Source organism: Prosopis cineraria, unplaced genomic scaffold (assembly GCF_029017545.1).
Source record: "Prosopis cineraria cultivar Desert tree isolate PC_DT_omini unplaced genomic scaffold, ASM2901754v1 PC4, whole genome shotgun sequence".
Classification (NCBI taxonomy): domain Eukaryota; kingdom Viridiplantae; phylum Streptophyta; class Magnoliopsida; order Fabales; family Fabaceae; genus Prosopis; species Prosopis cineraria.
In genome coordinates, this window is record NW_026555335.1 from 42,010,665 (window position 1) to 42,029,597 (window position 18,933).

An 18,933-nucleotide genomic window follows, 5' to 3' on the forward strand; every position below is an offset into this window, starting at 1 on the left:
ATATAAAGGAATATAAACAAACTTAAAACAGGTTGATCCTCAGCCACAGAGGGCTGACTCCTTTAATCTTGAACCCATTAAAGTCGACCCATTTAAGCATTGATGAACTTAAAATGCAAACATTATCCTACACTTAAACAGGCTCAAACAAACTAGCCTGACAACCTTAATTTTTTTTTTGGTCTCGACCAAAATGGACACCGGTAAAAGGCCTCATGAATCGGCCCCTTACAACACCTCACAGATTTGCTCCATTCAAATCATCAGCCCATTGGCTACTTTCCATTCTTTTATCATAATAATAATAATAATAATAATAATACTATTACATTACATATTATGTCAATTATAATTATAATCATATTTTATTTATATTTTATTTTATATTAATAATCTGTAAATACTGTCATAATGTCTTCAAAATCGAACGGAAAACATAAAAAGAGAATGGATCATTAATTGATGTATTTATGCAAATGGCAGCATTATGAACCCTAATTAACAATTCATTCCATGGTCCCACTAGCCACAAGTTACTATGTACATGATCTCTTGGATTTCTTTTCGGCCATATCCTCATGGGTAGGATTGAACAAAGCTGACGTATTATCGGCCGCCAATCGTCTTGTTTATGACGCGCGAGCGTGGAGTACATGAAACTACAATTATTTAGGCGTCGCACGCGGGATTTCCACCGCCCAACGGCTTTATAAGGTCATTGAATTTTTCTCCGGGAATCAATTTCTCCCCACTCACCTGTCCCTGTAAGATTTTTTTTTTTTTTGGTTAGTGAAGTCTGCAAGATTTTCATCTAACCCAATGGGGAGGATTGGATTGTTCGATCTGGAGAAGCACTTTGCCTTCTATGGTGCATACCACAGCAATCCAATTAATATTGCCATCCACACCTTGTTTGTATGGCCAATCTTCTTCACTTCCCTGGTTTTTCTGTACTTCACGCCTCCCCTTTTCAAAGCCCCTGAACTAGTGCTCGGTTATGGCCTCGTCTTTAATTACGGGTTCTTGCTTGCTGCTGTCTATGCCTTCTTCTACGTCTCCTTGGATTACAAAGCCGGCTCTTTTGCGGCTTTGATCTGTTTGTTCTGTTGGGTGGGATCTAGCATTCTTGCTCAAAGGCTCGGCTTTTCTCTCGCGTGGAAGGTATGGATTACCTTTTTACCCCAGTAAAGTCTATGCTTTATACACCCTTATGTTAGTGCCTGGCAAATACTGTAAAACGACAGATTTTGCTTGGAATTATTGGTTGTGAGTCTTGTCACATCAGTTTTGCTTTATAATCTTCTGTTCAGACGAATCATTGATTATTTTTCCTGTCATCCCGTGGATGATGGCTATGTTTGATAGCAATAATACTTGATACGGCTTTAGTTGCTACCTTGTAGTGAGTACTGGAAGCAAGTCTTTCCTTCGGACCTTTCTTGTGAAGCTTGTGAAGTCAACCCTTTGGCTTAATTGTTCTTTCATTTCGTTGATTACTTGATATTCATGAATTTGTGATCGTTATGCATAAAATCTTATAAGCTGATTAGCTTTAGACATTACAACAGCTCACGGTCCCATAACTTGATTCAACCCATCTATCGCTTTCGTTCTCCTCTATCTTTCTTTACGTATATACTTCATTGAGCATATTACTCACACCTAGGTAATGTTTCTCCATGTTTTCCTTATTATGCTAGTTTTTGAGTGAATCGCTGCCAAAATCTTTCTAGTTGCTTGCACCAATTTTGCTTTTATGAGGTTTTTGAAACTTAACATGCATTTGGCAACAAGCTTTCAGAGAGACATGGGTGATGGCTCTGAAAGGGCAAGATGGATTGGTTCCTACTCTCTTATTTTTTTGACTGGAGTTCCTACTCTCTTTTTTCAAATAACCAAATATTTCTGGCGTCTATTTTCCGCCTTTTCGATGACTAATCTTTTCTGTGGTGTCCGGTAAACAAGACATCTTGACTGTTAACTTCACCCTTGTATTCTCTCCTTTTGTCTAATGCTTACCCCCCTCTATTCTTCAACAGTTAATCTCTTTTTTTCCTTATATAGTTGGAATTGTGTTTCTACAACATCTTATTTCCTAGCTGTATTATTTTTGCTTTTAGCAGATCAAACTAAAACCCTTACGCTCCCTATGTTTGAACTAAATCTGGATTTATTGTGTAGATTGCATAGCTGAGGATTTATTCATTTATCACTAAATATTCATCACATGTTGCCTTCCTAATTTCTAATTTGCTGCTTTCCTTTCCTTTCCTTATATTCATTTATGACTAGGATGTATTGTGCAATAGCATCTTAAGGGCGGGAATAGTAAGAATGAGCACAGATTTATGATAAATTTGAATTCGTTCTGTCATCTTGTTAATTTATTCTCTCATAAGACTCCATCGAGTTACAAGAATTTTCATTGATGACAAAGTGACTAAACTGGTGGTTGTTATTTCGCCGCGGAGATCTCTAGAGATTAATTGCTTGAGCCTTCATGTAATGATTTCTCTACTTCATCCTAGTTTGTAGTTACCTATGACAATGTTGAGATCTGAGCCATTGTTTACTTCAACAAGAATGGTTGAATATTGGCAATTCTTTTGCTTGCTATAGAAAAATGGAAAAGTGAGAAGTGATACAAGAGTGATAAGAAAAGAAGAACTATTGTCAGTAGCTCTTTAACTTCCATGATATCGTGCATTATTTTTAACTGAGAGAACTAAAAGCAAGAGCCTACTACCCTGTTTGTCCTTGTACAATAAGAATTGCAATTGCTGAAAACCACTGTGGTTGTTTTCCATAGAGATCAATGACTACTACTCACTAGTTTTTTTTAAGGCTACACTACACACCTGTATCCGAGAATGAAAGGCACGGGGCTAGAACTATCATATCAAGTGATTGTTGAGCATTCATTTCTTCAATGTTGAGGCATTTTCTTTCGTTTTCATAAAGTTAAGGGAATAACAGCCTCCCGAAGATAAACAAGTGGCATAGTGAAAGCTGTTCTTTCCTTTGAACAAAATTGTGACTCCATACCTGATATCTATCTTTCAGGTTGTGCTTGCATCTCAGCTGTTTTGTTGGACCGGACAGTTTGTTGGTCATGGCGTGTTTGAGGTGATGACTTGTTTTATTGCTAATAAAGCTTGATTCAGGGCTTGCAGACTGCAATTATGTTAACATTTTTCGATCATTTTTATGTTAGAAACGTGCACCGGCTCTCTTGGACAATCTTACTCAAGCTTTCTAATGGCCCCTTTCTTTGTGTTGCTCGAGGTATTTGTTTGTCGAAATCTTTCAAATCAATCCTTTTGATCTGTGAGAGGAATCAACAAAGTGGATTTACTGTTATTCACTGTTACAGGTCTTCCAATCACTTTTTAAATATGAGCCCTACCCAGGGTTTCATAAAAGGGTGAAGGCAAAAATAGGAGCTGAGATCAAGGAATGGCAGGACAAGAAAGAAAAGAAACTTTCTTAGCTTTAGCAATTGATTTACTGATGTCATTATTGTGTATACCCTCTGTAAACTACAGAAAAAATATATTTTGTAGTTGTGTTGTAACTTAATATTCGCAGTGTGGTGGGGCATTGTCTAATGTTTGTCGTTGTAAACGACCTTTCTTCAATTGACGACCTCTTACTCAATTTATGATGATTCGTACTTGCAAAGTGATCCATTTGAGCCATCTTCTTCATATTCTTCTCTTTTTGCTTCTTCCTTTTTCAATTGGATTGGTACGCGGAATGGTTATTTCTTTCAAGGTTAGTGATGTATGTCATGAGTGTAAGTTCAAAAGAAGAATTTATTTTGAAAGATTAATTTGTTAGATGGAAAAGTTTATTAAACATACAAATCATACTTCACTTATAAGGCTTTCCAAGCTAACGTTTCTAGCAGCCCCACTTCATTACATTCAACACAGTTTCTTATTAGTAAAAATCTTTTGTGGGTAGTTTTTTTTTTTTTTGGGTGATACTAGACTTTCAATCAAAGCATCATTTGTGATGAGGAAAAGTTTAAAAAGAGAGCTTATTTTAACCAATAGTCACTTAAAATTGGAAGGAGGTCACTAGATTAACAAGACTTTTGTATTTCCCAAATACCTATGATTAACATGAGGTTTACGACTGTCATGAGGTTCCCAACCAACCCAAATAAGTGACAAGTGGCTGTATTTGAAGTGGAGAACGAAGCTACTTAGCTAGGCTTTCCCTTGTCTGTAAAAACCATAATGCGGGCCTCGCCACTTTATTCTTCAAAATGGTTCTCTTTTCTACTTTTGGAAAATTCTTTTTATTGCTAGGTAGTTTTTACCCGTTCCATTAGGAGCCTCTTTGATCTATTTATCCGAGTTTAAAACGAAAGGGTGCTGCAAGCAAGCAGAAAGGATATAGTTTTGTGCTCTTCTAGGGGTTTGAGTTCTCTCCATTTCTTTTTATCCATCATTTTTTATCAATTTTGAAAGAGATAGTTAAAATATGAGAATGGTCTATCAAGCAAGTTCTGCATATTTGAATATAACTAATTGTTTATGTATATTTTATGTGTTTTGTATTCATTTCCCTTCAAATTTAATTAAAAACCCCCGTTATTATTCTAGACTAGTTGGGACCATTGGAGGCGTAGAGTATACACACGCTTGTTAAATCTTAAATTGAGTGGTGATTATGGATATGTGTGACCCCATGGTTATTAATCTTATCATTTTTTAAGTGACCGCTCAAGTAAGGATAGAGGGTTGCGGGAGATGCAAGAGACGTGAGTCTCATGTTAGGCTCCAGTTTATTGTTCCTCTCGCCGCCCAGGTCCTTTCGTTCAACTATATCGATACCTATTGCCGTTGACCCAGGAATCTTTCCATTAAATCCATGGCTTTTGAAACTGCGTAACTTGTGGGCCTTAACGTTTGCAATGAATACTTACTAATACTTTTTTGATTTCGTTCAAAATTGTCAGTGAGGTCCAATAGCAAATCTTTGAGGATTCGACTCAATTTGAATGATATTGTTAATCTCGAGTGTTTGAATTGCATATAGGCTTTCGTGGTTGAGTCGATACATTTTTCACCTCAAAGTGCGTTAAGCCCACTTACACGTCTAAGGGCAGGTTTGGTTTGTGCCTCTTTATATCATTAAAAAAGTGCTTTTCCACTTTCAAACAATGAAATATTATTTGAATAAAATGTTTTCAAATCAAAAGTATATTCGAAATGTCTTGAAAGTCCATTTAACCAATGTAACACAAAATTTCTCTTAGCTTTAATCAAATGGACTTTGACTTTGCTAGTGGACAAAATTGGACATCTGACTTTAAAGCCCTAGGTATTCATTTAATTCTTAGCAAATGCTTTTTTCTTGGGTGCAAATGTTTGGAAATTACCATTTAAAAAAATGATTTGATTTTTATCATGAAAATAATTTAATTTCTAATATATATAAATTCTTATTATATATTGTTCACAATATCAAATTTTATATTATTTAGATTTTTATAAAAAAAATAAGTTTAATATAAAACAATTACATGTCATAAAACACTTAAGTAATTATGCATTTAAAAGTACTTTTCATGATATATCATGCAAATGATTAATTTCAGTTTACTAAAATATCTTTTTAAAAAATATGTCCAAACATAAATCAATCAATCAACTTATTATTTATACAAAACTCGTAGAATCACTCTGATTGGCCACAAATTCCTTATCTCTCATAACAACTTTGGTTATCAGTAAATACCACTATCTCATTGGTCCATTTTCTTTTAATATATGAGTCTCCGAATCAAATCTTCATGTCATTCGTGTGGGAACGGCAAAGAAAAGCTCCCTTTTTCAAAATGTAATTTCCGAATTTGTCCGCTCTTCAAGGAAGCCAGATCGTGTTCATCCGTTTCCTCTTCAGAAGTGGGCTTCTCTCTTTCATTCTTCCATTTCTTATTCTTGGAGTTATTATTTTCTTCTCCCTACCAGTTTCGATTTCTAAGATCCTTCTGTTCCCTCTCCTCTGTTTAAGGTTGTATTCCTTTGTGTCATCCTAATCAACGGGTTTTTCTCTGTTCCTCTCATTTTTTCCATTTACATTATATCCCCTAAAGTTTTCCTTTTTGTGTTTTCTATTCTGATCTCTCATCCAAAGGCTTTTAAACTTCAGATGGATCTCGACTGTTTTACTCCTCTCAAGATCTCTTCATGTAGTTTATGTTTCGTCTAACCTTGGGTTCTCCAAACATATCCTCCTATTTAGCATCACTCGTTCTTTTCTTCTTCCATATTTTGTATTGAATAAAATTTTAGACAACTTCCGTGTTGCATTACGGTATGCCACTCATGTTGCGCTACTTCAAAAATTTAAGGCATCCAAGTATAGTCCAATTTCTAGGTGCTGTAACACATAGCACCCGGATGATGATTTTTACAAAATATTTAACATTCTAATTTTTTTTAAATAATTAACTCAATTATGATAAAAAAGTCTTTACTATGATAAACAAAAATCAATTAATTTTATTTTTCTTTTGAAATAATTATGTAACTTAAAACGTTATTGTGATAAAAATGATAAAACATAATTTTATAAAATATTTTATTTTTTAAAATACTACTACGGTAGAAAAGATTAAACTAAATAAATAAATGTTATTATGATAAATAAAATTTAAACTTCTTAAATTGTCATTTCCAAAACTAAAAATCCCAAGCATTTAAAAAAATATAAAATAAGTGTGAAAGATTCAAAAAATGCCTTTAAAATTGAGAACATGATAAACAAAATAGAATAAAAAGATAAAAAGAATTGTGCATTTTAAAATCTTATAACCATCTATAAACCTTTCCAAATAACACAAAACAATGTTTGGTACTACTAATATACATCAACAACTATAGTTGGGTTATAGCCATTCGGTAAAAATTTATATCAATAAATACAATATAAAAAATCTAAAAATTGGCTTAGGCTTATACAATGCAACATCTCAAATAAATTTTAATCTCCCACATGCCATTAGTCCAAAATTTCATTTTTTTTAACTTTATGCGTTCAGCAAGTGCAAACCATAAATCAGTAACTAAAATAGACAACTAAATTATTTTCAAAAACAGTTAGTTTATATGACCTTATAATCATGTGTCATTTCAAACCATTTAAAATAAGCAAGACATTAAAGTTACAGTAATTTAAAGTGTAAAAAAAGAAATAATTTGAAGGGCATGATCATATCATTACATTCACACAATAATAATAAACAAAAACCATAGCATTGGCTAACATCATTAAAAGTCATAAATTAAAAATATCCAAAAGAAACAGTAAATTTCACCACTAAGCCTCAAGGGCTCCAGCATGCGTCACTTATGGCTCCTCTCTTAAAAATTTTTAACCACATAATGAGACTTAAAAGTCTTAATAATTAATGTCAACTTATGATAATGTATGCAAACAGTTATAAGTGTGCTTGCTAAATGGGAAAACAATAATAATATCGTTCCAACAAAAATACAATAAAAGTCTTAATAATTAATGTCAACTTATGATAATGTATGCAAACAGTTATAAGTGTGCTTGCTAAATGGGAAAACAATAATAATATCGTTCCAACAAAATACAATAGATATTATAATGTATGACAAATAACTATTCTTATCTTTTTTTTCATTAATCTCGAGTTGTAGCCCACGTACCACGTGGTACAAAATACAACAACAACAAAGTCTTCCAATACCTCATATAAAAGTTGAATAATTACATATCAACAATGTACAAATATACAACATTACAATCTTCTAATTTTCAACAATATAAAACATAACACTCGCTTGACAAAAACATTTCAAAAATGCATGTTCACAATTCTACAAACTTTTCACAACATAACAAAAATAATTTATCAACAATAATTTACAGATTTTCTCAATAATCACACAATAATGGTAGGTAACATTAATTACAAATTAAAGTATGATTACCTCATAATTTTATCAATAAATTATTCATTACAACTTCTTTCCACTACAACCTTTACCAAACAACATAATTTAAACATAATATATATTTATAACTATTAGTTTCAATTATTGAAACCAATAAAATAACTCTAATCATAGAGTTAGGAAGTATAATATAATTTTTAATCCCATTATAAATACAAATTTAGAATTAGTACTCTCAAATAAAATTATAACTCCTCTTTTAATCATCAATAAACAACAATAAGCTAAAATCAACCTCTAAATTAATTTCTATTATCAAAATTTTCTTTTTTATTTCACAAATTACACCTAAAAATATTAAAAAAATTATAAACTTAGTCTCAAGCCTAGAATCATCATTCTATAACTATAATAATCTATTTTTCATCTCTAATAATCAGCTAAACATTAACAAAATAACTTATATTTTTAGATTTACCAAAATATATCCATAGGAGTCTAAGGTTTAACTCATAAGTCTCAAATTCAAATTCTATCAACAAAATATTCCTTCTGTCTCAAATTATAAGGCACTTTTAAAGGAGTTTCTCCATCCCAAAATATAAAATACTTTCTACAGATTAATATTTCATTAAATGCATCAATTTTAATTTTATCCTGTCTCTCTTTATAATTAATTCATATCCCTTCTCTTTTCAATATATTAAATGATGGATATTTTTGAAAGTTTATATTTTTGTTTAAAAAGATAAGGTTGTTAAGTGTATTAATAAGGTTTATTGATATATAAAATTTTATCTAAAAGTGTCTTATAATTTAGGATGGAGGGAGTAATACTCTAAAATATTTATTATACAACTAATAATTTTAACAATCATATTTATTTATTATAAATTCATCACTCGTTTGAAATTTAAATTTTTTACTATCACAAAATCAAAAATTAAAAAAGATAGATGATTAAAAAAATATTTTAAGAATTCAAATTTCACGCAAAATATTTTATTATGAAGCTTTACTATAAAAAATCTCCTGGAACTCTTCCCCTCTCGCGCGAGCTCACAGTGTTGGTGCGAAGTAGAGGAAGGAAACGGAAATGGGAAAATGAAATAGGGTGTTTTTTTTAAATAGGGTTTGAGCCCCCTCTTCTCTCTCCCTCTTCTTACATTCTTTCCGTCCTTTTTTCCCCCTAATTTATTTTCACCTACACACGCAACCAACGGTTAAAAATCCGTTCCCCACCCTCCTTTTTTTTTTTTTATATTCCTTCCCCCTTTTTTTAATCTTATTTTTTATTTATATTCCATCTCCCTTTTTTTTAATAAAACAACAATAATAGTAGTAATAATAATTATATTTTCTAAGAATCTTAACATAAAATTTTATCATAAATCAAATTCAATAATTATATCCTAATTAATTTACTTACCTCTAAATATTTTTTAAAATTTGTATTAACCTAGACTAACTATTAAAATTTAAATTGAGATATTACAGAATATTTACCTCAAGTTCTTTAACTATTTTTGCCTTTGATGTTCTTATTCACTCTCATACATTTTACCTTTATTTTTTATTTGCAGATACTATTTAAAAATACTCACTATCACAATTTGAGTGTCCTTCTCTTGTGTGCAGTTTTTTTTTTTTTTTTTTACCAGTCACTTGTGTGCAGCTTGCTCGTGACTTTAGTTTTATCCATGGAAAAAAGCCACAGACAACTTCAGGGTGATGGTTTCTTCACACAAACTTTCATAATACTCCATCATATGAGACCATTCAAAATGTAGTAGCATTTGAGATAACAAGTTGTGCTCGAATGCTAGGCAATATAATATATCAGTTGAAGATCTACTTGTTGCTTAGTGCTTTCATGAGTTTTTGTTTAAGATTTTTTTATTAATATAATTTCTTTTTGGAATTGAGAAAATAACAATGAAAGACTGCTAGAGAAAATTTATATCAAATAAATGAAAAAAAATTTCAATAGATTGTTGTTAATTTAAAATATATTATTGTTAAAACTTGAATGGATGTTTGTTGATAAAAGACTAATTAAAAATTAACAAATATTCATTCGAGTTTTGATAATAAGTAATTCTTTTTTGATATAGATTTCCTCCAACAATCCTTGATTAATATTTTCCCACTACTACAGAAAAGGGTATATAAAACTGTTTAATATATGCAAATATTCAACAGTTCTAAACAAAATCATTGAATATTATTCTAGATTTAGTCACATTGTTAAATGATTTTCTCAAATAACCATTTAATATTGTGACCAAATTTTGTTAAATATGTAGGCTGCATTTCTAACAATTCCCCACATTGAACATTTATAAAATATAATTCTAGCACCCAAAACAAAATTTCAACAAACAACAATAATTATATACATAAAATTTACATTATAATTCCTGCAGAAATTATATAAAATTTGATATTGCTTAACTTAAGCCAATTAATGGCCAAAATAAAGCTCAAAATCCCAAAAATTGGCCAAATATACCTGTATCTATGTCAACTTTAAATATATACCTATATGATGTATTTCTTCATCATTACTAGTTATTATAGCTAAACCACACTTGAAAAATACTACGTGCTAGCTTTTTAAGGACTTCTTCCATTTGAGCCTCAATGTATACATCACAGTATGCGTCCTCATAGTACTAATCAATGCATAAACAAAAACAACAAATTAAAGTCATGTTAATTAATAAAAATAATATAATGATGAGAATGTTGACAATATATATACATTGTCTAGAAGAGTTCTAATAGGAGCATGTTGGATTATATCCTTCATAAATTTCATGACAACATACCCATAATCCCTGGCTTTATCATGTTCTTACAGGTACTACAATTACACAATAGATTAAAAAAACTAATCAGTGACATCACATGACTTATAATTATGTTACTAACATAATTAATGATAATTAAATACATATACTTTGATAACTGTCCATGATGTCACCATATCAAAGTGACCGCTACCCTTTATTAGTTGTTAGAATTGCTAATTGATCTCAGTACGATACATAACAATGACCTTAACATGCAATATAAAAGTTGATATAAGAAATATTCACACAAAAAGCATGAGTTACGTGTGTGTGTGTGTGTGTGGTGTGTAAAACTTAGTAAACTTACTGATTAATCATCTTTACTATATGCAGCATGTTGTTGGGATCGTCACTACTAATAGGGTAGAGGTACAATACTCTTTCTATAGTTGGATTGATCACAAGTAATATCTAGTGCTTCCTATAAAAATGATCACAATTAAGAATTGTTATAATTTAATTTTGGAAAAAAATGAAGTGTCATAAAGTGACTTATCCTTCACAATAAAGTGTTATGACTATTGTGTTCTTATCAACACCACATTGCTTGAAGTACTTGGAAAGCTTATGAGCTATTTCTAATCCTTATTTAGGAGTCATTGTCTCATGTCCATGAGGAAAGACCAGGTGGGGACTGACGAGTATAACCCTTTGCACTACATCGCCTCTCCCAACAAACATGGTGATGTATAGGTTCCTTAAATGTCAAAATAAGTGAATTAATAAATAAAGTATATATATAACTAAACATTTAATTTAAGGTTTAGAAACATGCCTTATATATAAGTTACACAAGGTAGTAGTAGCCTATGCATGATTGATTAAATCCATCAATACCTCATTGTTGACTTGATCTACAAACTTTGGATTTGTGTACATCTCTATAGGGAAGGGGAGCATCACCCTTTCTTGTGTCTTTGCATGAGTCCTAAGAAACTTTCAATATTTGTCAAGTGCGACTATTACACACTAAGGTGTTGACTGGGAGGCTTTAGGTGGAGAGAGAGCCTCTGATGCCTTCTTGGTAAATATGATGGACTCCTTAGATTTTTCAGCAAAGTTCTTATCATTTTTCTTCTTTCACTTATTTTCTGGTGCTTTCATAGGTTCCAATACTTTCTTAACCTCAAGTGCTTTCTCAACCTCTAATACTTTCTTTCCCACATGCTTATCAACAGGCTAGTTTTTTCACATACAGATAATTAGAGATCAACTACAAATACATGCAAGATGAAAGTTAAATTTCAGTTATGAGTTTAATTGTTTTGCCTTTAGAGGGAGCTAAAATACGCATGAGATGAACTGGCTATGCTATAAAACTTTTGATTGTACCTACTACTTTCCTTATGTCTTTAGTGGGGTAAGGCAGGTCATAATTAGACTTCTCAGCTATCTTTAAATTGACTTTCATTGTCCCTTCAAGGATAGGCTTATTGTGAAGCATGATAGCCATCTTCTCAGTGGTTTTAGGGAGGGGAAGAGATTTTTAAATTACAATATTTAACCATTATGTTAAAAGAACCATTGAATATTGTATATAAATAGGCTTCTAGATAGAAATCATTTAGCATTACAACAAAGTACTAAAATCAATGTACATATTGATGACATAATTATAGACACATACTAAACAATTTTTTTTTAATATAACCATTAGATTTTCATTTATTTATACAATATTTAGTTTGTGTAACAGTTGAATATTTGTTTTCAAAAACCCCACCTCTTTTATTAAACGTTTTTTCAAATAACCGTTAATAAATAGCATTATATATATAATATTTTATAGTAGTGTCCTTTTGGAATTTGAAGAATTTATAAGACAATATTATTCTATTAATAATATTCCTCTTTTCCTTTTGTTTTCCTATTCCAAAGCTTGAGCAAGATTAGAAGTCAATGATCATAAGAGCAAGTGATATGATTGGGAAGGAATGCATCAACGTGCTAATGTGATTATGTTGTTTGCATCTACTTTTAGTCTTTCATCTTTTTTGAATGACTAAATTAGTCAACATCCAGAGTACATTTTTATTTTGATGTTGAAGGCTTTAAATTAGTGTTGTTGCTTTTACGTGTGTCTTCTCTTGGTTCATCAGAGATTATAATAAAATCATTTACAAGCCTTCATTAAATAATCTAATCCTTTGATTTAAAATGTTCCTTGACTTGGTACTAGAGCCTTTGTGACCAAGTTGTCAAGGGTTTGCTTTTGGCTACCCTTAATCCTCTAATTAAAATTATGTTTGAGCATGAACTGTGATGGGAGCATGCCTTCTTTATTCTTAAAGCTTCATGTGAGGGAGCATATTAGATATTATGATATAATTATTCATGGGGCTCCACTTCATGGGTTGAATCCTAGAGACGGCTATTGAATATTGCTTAATTGATTTGCATATGTCTATGCAATTTGATTCTCTTTTTGGGTTTGCTCTTGCTACCATTTGCAAATGGTTCATTAACAACAATTGATAAGAAGGGGTTGGAGACAAATTGTACATTGCATGGAGTGATGAATATGGATTTCTCAAGGATTTTGTTCCCCATCAACTTAGACTTTGGAGTTCTTGAAAAAAAACTTTATTACATTGCCCAACGTGATAGCAGAAAAATTTCTGATCAAATTACTCCCTATACTATGGCAGCACACAAGACAAGTTAGTTGGGGTCCTGGTGTTAATGGTCACCCAAGTTACTTGCAAGAATTATTACACTTCAAATAACATCTTTCATATTCTATTGGACTCACTTCTAAATTCTGATAGATATGATTCTACAATTTTTTAATTATATGTAACGTTTATTCAAATTTTCTCAAGAATTTGGGTATAAACATACATTTGAATTATTTGATACAATTCCAATTGAATATCTTCTAATAACCTATTAGAAGACATTACTATCACTTGTGTGTCAACATTTCCCCCCCAACATTACATGAAATACTTCTTCCACATTGTAACATGAGTTATGACCAAAAAATTTATTATTCCTTAACATATTCAATTTTTTAACAAAGCAACGTTCATTCATTTTTTTTAACCTTAGAATTGGATATATATGTAAACAAATCTTCATTTTGTCTAACAAGACAACATTATTACTTAAATTAGAATTTTGTAAATGTTACTATCTATATTACTTCTTATAAGTTTCTTATATCAAACCCTTACAACGCACAAGATCTAGTCTAGTTTTATTACAATAACTAACTTTTATTAAATTAACTTTTAACAATAAACTTTTAGCGAATAGAAAACCAAATTGGGCTTTAGTTTATGTTTGGGTTTCCAAAGTAAGTTGTTGAATTGGCTATCATATGGATGCATATAGACTCGTAGCATTTGCACTATATTATAGAAATCTAAGTCAACCCTCCTGATTGAATTATTAAACTATTAAACCCTAGTGTTTTGACTAGTATAATAAAATTATTTGTTTATAACTAGTTTGATCATATTATAACTATATTTTTGACCATTAACTCTTGAATTAGTGTCTTGACTTGTCTAATTTTTAATACATTGATTTGCAAACATCCATTGATAATTTTTTTACTATATGTTGACTAGTTTTACATAGACATGCAGATGACGTAATGCCATGTGTGCTTCTTGTGTGTGCATTAATAGTCATATTGGGGTGTTTGACCTTAGTTAGATTTAACCCAGTACCATAAGGCCATATAATTTTCTAATATTGGTGACACCATCACAATGAGAAAAATGTTTGAAACCACATATGGATTTATTTGATTTCATGTTAATGCTATATTACACCCATTTTGACATTCCAATGGTCTTAGTTAAGAATTTATTCCTTTAGTTAGTCAAATTATTGTCCCATCTTATTGTTCACCATTTTTTATGTATGTATATTAGATCAAACAAAAGAAGGCAATCACAGTTGACTTTTCCCAATCTCAAGTAGAAATATTAGGGTTGTAGCTATCTAAATAATTAACATGAATAGGAAAGAACAAAAAAAAAGAAATTAAATTATTTTAGATAATATTCGATTGATCTGAATTTGAATTTTAGATTTAAAAATTGCATTTCAAATCTCAAATTTAAAATTTGTGTATTTAAAATTAATTGTTTAATAGATAGTTTACAAAATTTCTAATAAAAAGATAATGAGTTGAGATTTGAAATGAAAGTGTTAAATCAAGAATCACGAGCTTATTTCTATTTTTGAATTGACAAGGACAAGAATAAGATGAGAAAAATACAAGAGTCACAAAAGTATTAATAGTGAAAATATGAAAAGAACATGATGTTTGAAATCACTGAAATTTTAAATGATTAAAGTGCAGAATAAATTTGAAATTACAATATAATTGTAATAATGAATGGATTTAGTGAAATATCTCTCTTACCTAATCACATTAAACACTTAAGTCTAAGGTAATCTTTAGATTAACCCAAATTAGATTATCAAATTTATAATTTGTAGAAATGAGATCTCAAGTTTTTATAATTTAAAATAAATCAAAATTATTTATTAAATTTTTAATCATAGTAAAATAATGTTTTTGAAAGTATGAGATACTTTAGAGGAGTGAAAAGATTCAAAACAATTAAAAAAAATTAAGGAATGCAAAATAGAGAAATGAGCCACAACATATGCGCATCCACCGCAATGGTTTGTTTTTTGTGCCATGCACCATAGCATGTTGCACGTTTTCAAACAGCATTAAATGACAGCAAATTCAAGCAACTTCTAACAACCATATTTCTCCATTTGATATTCAAATAAGGTGCTCTTGGTGTTTACGAAAAGCTCTTTTTATAGGCTAATCAATGGCACAGGCTTTACTTTCAAATTAAATTACACAAGAAAGTTGGATACTCAAACATATTTTTATATATTTTCTCACTTTTTACAAATCAAGGGTGTTCAAAATCCTACACATGTGCCAAAAAAAATTCCTTACACATAGAAACACTCAATGGACTTTAGAACTACCTATACAATACATCACACGCACATAATCTCAACCATATTAAATTTTTATTCCTCAGCCCCTTTAATATCAAAAAAAAAGAGGGGGAGGTTTTAGCATCATATTTTACAATCAACATCCACAATTAAAATAAAATAAAAAACCCTTCATTTGCACTAGTATTTTGGTACTATTAAATACTTAAACAACTTACAAACAACATTTCAGAGCCCAAAATACATTCCAAAAATCATAAACATTAATAAGTACAAGTATATGTAAAATATAATCTAATTGGCAATATATCAAATACTACACAAAACTAATTGGATTTAAAATGCTATATAGTAGGAATCCTATATTTCTAAGTCTTGGGAGCCTTTTCCTTATTTGCATCGGAGCTAGAGTTTATAAAATGTTGAAATAGAGGGGTGAGTCTAGCTACTTAATGATTAAGGTATACCTACCCTCTGGAGTTGTATATCAATTAATTCAAACACATAAAAATGAGTTCTTATAGGTATCAAATTACATATGACACAAGTTATAATTTCATAATTTAATTTATTTTCATATTTCTCATCTCAGTCATAGAGTATATTGCCACAAGACATACAGACATGTGACAATAACCCAATTCATTTGTTTCCTACTCATTGTCACAATATATACAATTATGTGATAATGGTACATTCACTATCATGACTTGCCAAAAACTTAACAATTATGTGACACGTCGAATAAATGCAAATGCATGATTAATTTCTTCTTATACCCTCCTTATATCATCTGACTGAAACTCTGGGTTATAATATCAATTAAGGCTCTATTTATGTAACTAAACTATCCAAGCTTACTAATTGTGAGATGTAACTTAGTCAAAGATCACAACACTCACTCAAAGACCATGGCTTCCCCCACTCTCGAATCTCTAGGGTGTCATGTAAGCTAACCTCCTTGACAAACAGGCAGAGATAGCTAAGTTTTAGTCTCTCGACAAACTATGGGACAGTTTCTCAACAAATAGTGAGATAAGGCTTAGCCTTCATGCATCGAAAGATATCCATAAATACCATATGGATTTTCTACTCCTCTCCCTAGGTGAACTACCGCTAAAAGATCATACAATCTATGATGCTCACTCATTTCGTAATTTCATTTACTTAGTATCAATACATTAGGCTTTATGGTATCATATTACCCAAGTAAACATCATGTTTATTTTCACAAGCTCTCTTTACTTCAATTTCCAATTTTATAACATGATTCACTTGCTCATTTAACCACACATATCATAATCACATATTAATGTAACCACATTATCATCACATTGCACATCAAGCAATTCTCATTCTAGCACATAGTATAGCTTTGAAAATCACTTTAGATTCAAATAAGATTTCATACAATATCATATGGCCTATGGCTACTTAAATAATTACAATTTCAATCAAGCATGCAAATAAACACATTTTTACTTTAAAACTCAATTAACAAACAATTACCCAAAGTAAGTTCCCCCAATTACCTCAAACTTATGAGAGATCAAAGGTTTACCCCTCAATGTCTCACTTCTAAGCTTGCTTTCCAATCTCAAAATGGTGCCCAAACGATTAATCCACAATTAATTAAGTCTAAACTTAATTAATATTATGAAAACAAATTTCCAACTCTCATTTTCCACTTTTAAAATATTTAATACCCTTATTTCTCATATTTAGGCTTACCCATTGGGTATATTAAATCACTTTAACTTTCAATAGCTTCGTTATACTCTCACATTGTCATTAATGGCTTAACAACCTTCTTAATTTCATATTTAATGCCCATTTTTGGACATAAATGGCATTCGCCAACCAACAAGCTTTAAAACCATTAATACTAGATTTAAATACTCTAAATAACTCCCATTAACTTTATTTTAGTAATGTGTTCAGACCCAAAACTCAAATGGTCCTAAAATTACTTTCCTTATTCAAATCCTAACTCAAATCTTAAAAAAAAAAAATAAAACAGAAAAGGATGAAAGAAGTGTAAGACACTTACCTTAGGTATTCTCTAACTTCAAAGTACTCCCAAACCTTTATGTTGTAAGTCCTAGCAAAGAAACCTCGAGTCTTTCATTTTCTCCTTCTCTTCCTCTCTAGTTTTTTTAACAGACAATAATCGATTTAAGCATAAATCTAACCACGCACTACACAAAGAGGTTCTCCCTCATTGCTTGCCTTCTGTGCGCCGCGGCAAAATGACACAAAGATTTCTTCTTTGGCTATTTTCACTTTTTAATGTTTGAGTGACCTAACTTTACTTCGAACCTATAATTAAAGTTGAAATCACAACCAAATACACTTATTAGATATCTCTGGCCACATGCCACATCAAATTACTTAATTATCATAATTAAGATTAGTTAATTAGGGTTGCATTTCCCTAGTATGTTACATTTAGCTTTGAACAAATCCAAATTTATAAAAAAAATTTATATATTCAAATGAGATATTTGTACAAAATTCAAATCCTCATCAATCTAAACGCAACATTAATGCTTTTGATCTCCCAATCCAATCATCTAGCAATTGAATTGGGAGATTCATGAATTCATGAATGTAATCCACCCAATTAATGGATTGTAAAATAAATTACAAAACGACAATTATAAAATCTCCCAACATAAATGTATTGCGTGTTCGGAATGCAAGTACAATTAGAGTTTACCTGTATATTATTTTTTATTTATCTTAAAACGAAATAGCTATGTAAAATATGAAAAATCACACAAATAAAATGCTTGATTATTTCCATATTTAAAAAAGCAATAAAAAAATATTTTAAAATTGAGATCCGTGAATTTATATAAAGTTTTTTTTTCTATTTTTCTATTCTATTACTTCTTATAAAACATAAAATTTTCTTCCTCTTTTTTAAAAAGACATTCTTCATGAAATTCATGAATTTTCAGATGATTCATCCCAAAACAATGAACTAAATCCAAACTCATTATGACACAAAAGTTAAAGTGGGCTTATAAAGGCCAGCCAAAACAACTTACATTCCACGCTCTCCCTACAAAATTCTCCATAGAACACCATCTTCAACCATCCTTCAAGTTCCCTACTCTTCACTCTCGTCTTCATTGAAAGAGTTTCTGAATTGGAACAGTTTCATTAAGACAAGTAGAGGGCTTTAG

The 18,933-nt window shown here is 30.6% G+C and overlaps 1 protein-coding gene across 1 annotated transcript; it reads left to right on the plus strand.

Moving 5' to 3' along the window:
• The first annotated feature begins 574 nt into the window (after nt 1-574).
• Nucleotides 575-3,685, plus strand: LOC129310018 (2-hydroxy-palmitic acid dioxygenase mpo1). Its single transcript, XM_054951826.1, is given in 5 exon segments — nt 575-1,161; nt 3,064-3,126; nt 3,215-3,248; nt 3,251-3,285; nt 3,374-3,685. Coding segments are annotated over 5 exon segments (591 nt in total). The 5' UTR covers nt 575-819; the 3' UTR covers nt 3,491-3,685.
• Nucleotides 3,686-18,933: the final 15,248 nt, after the last annotated feature.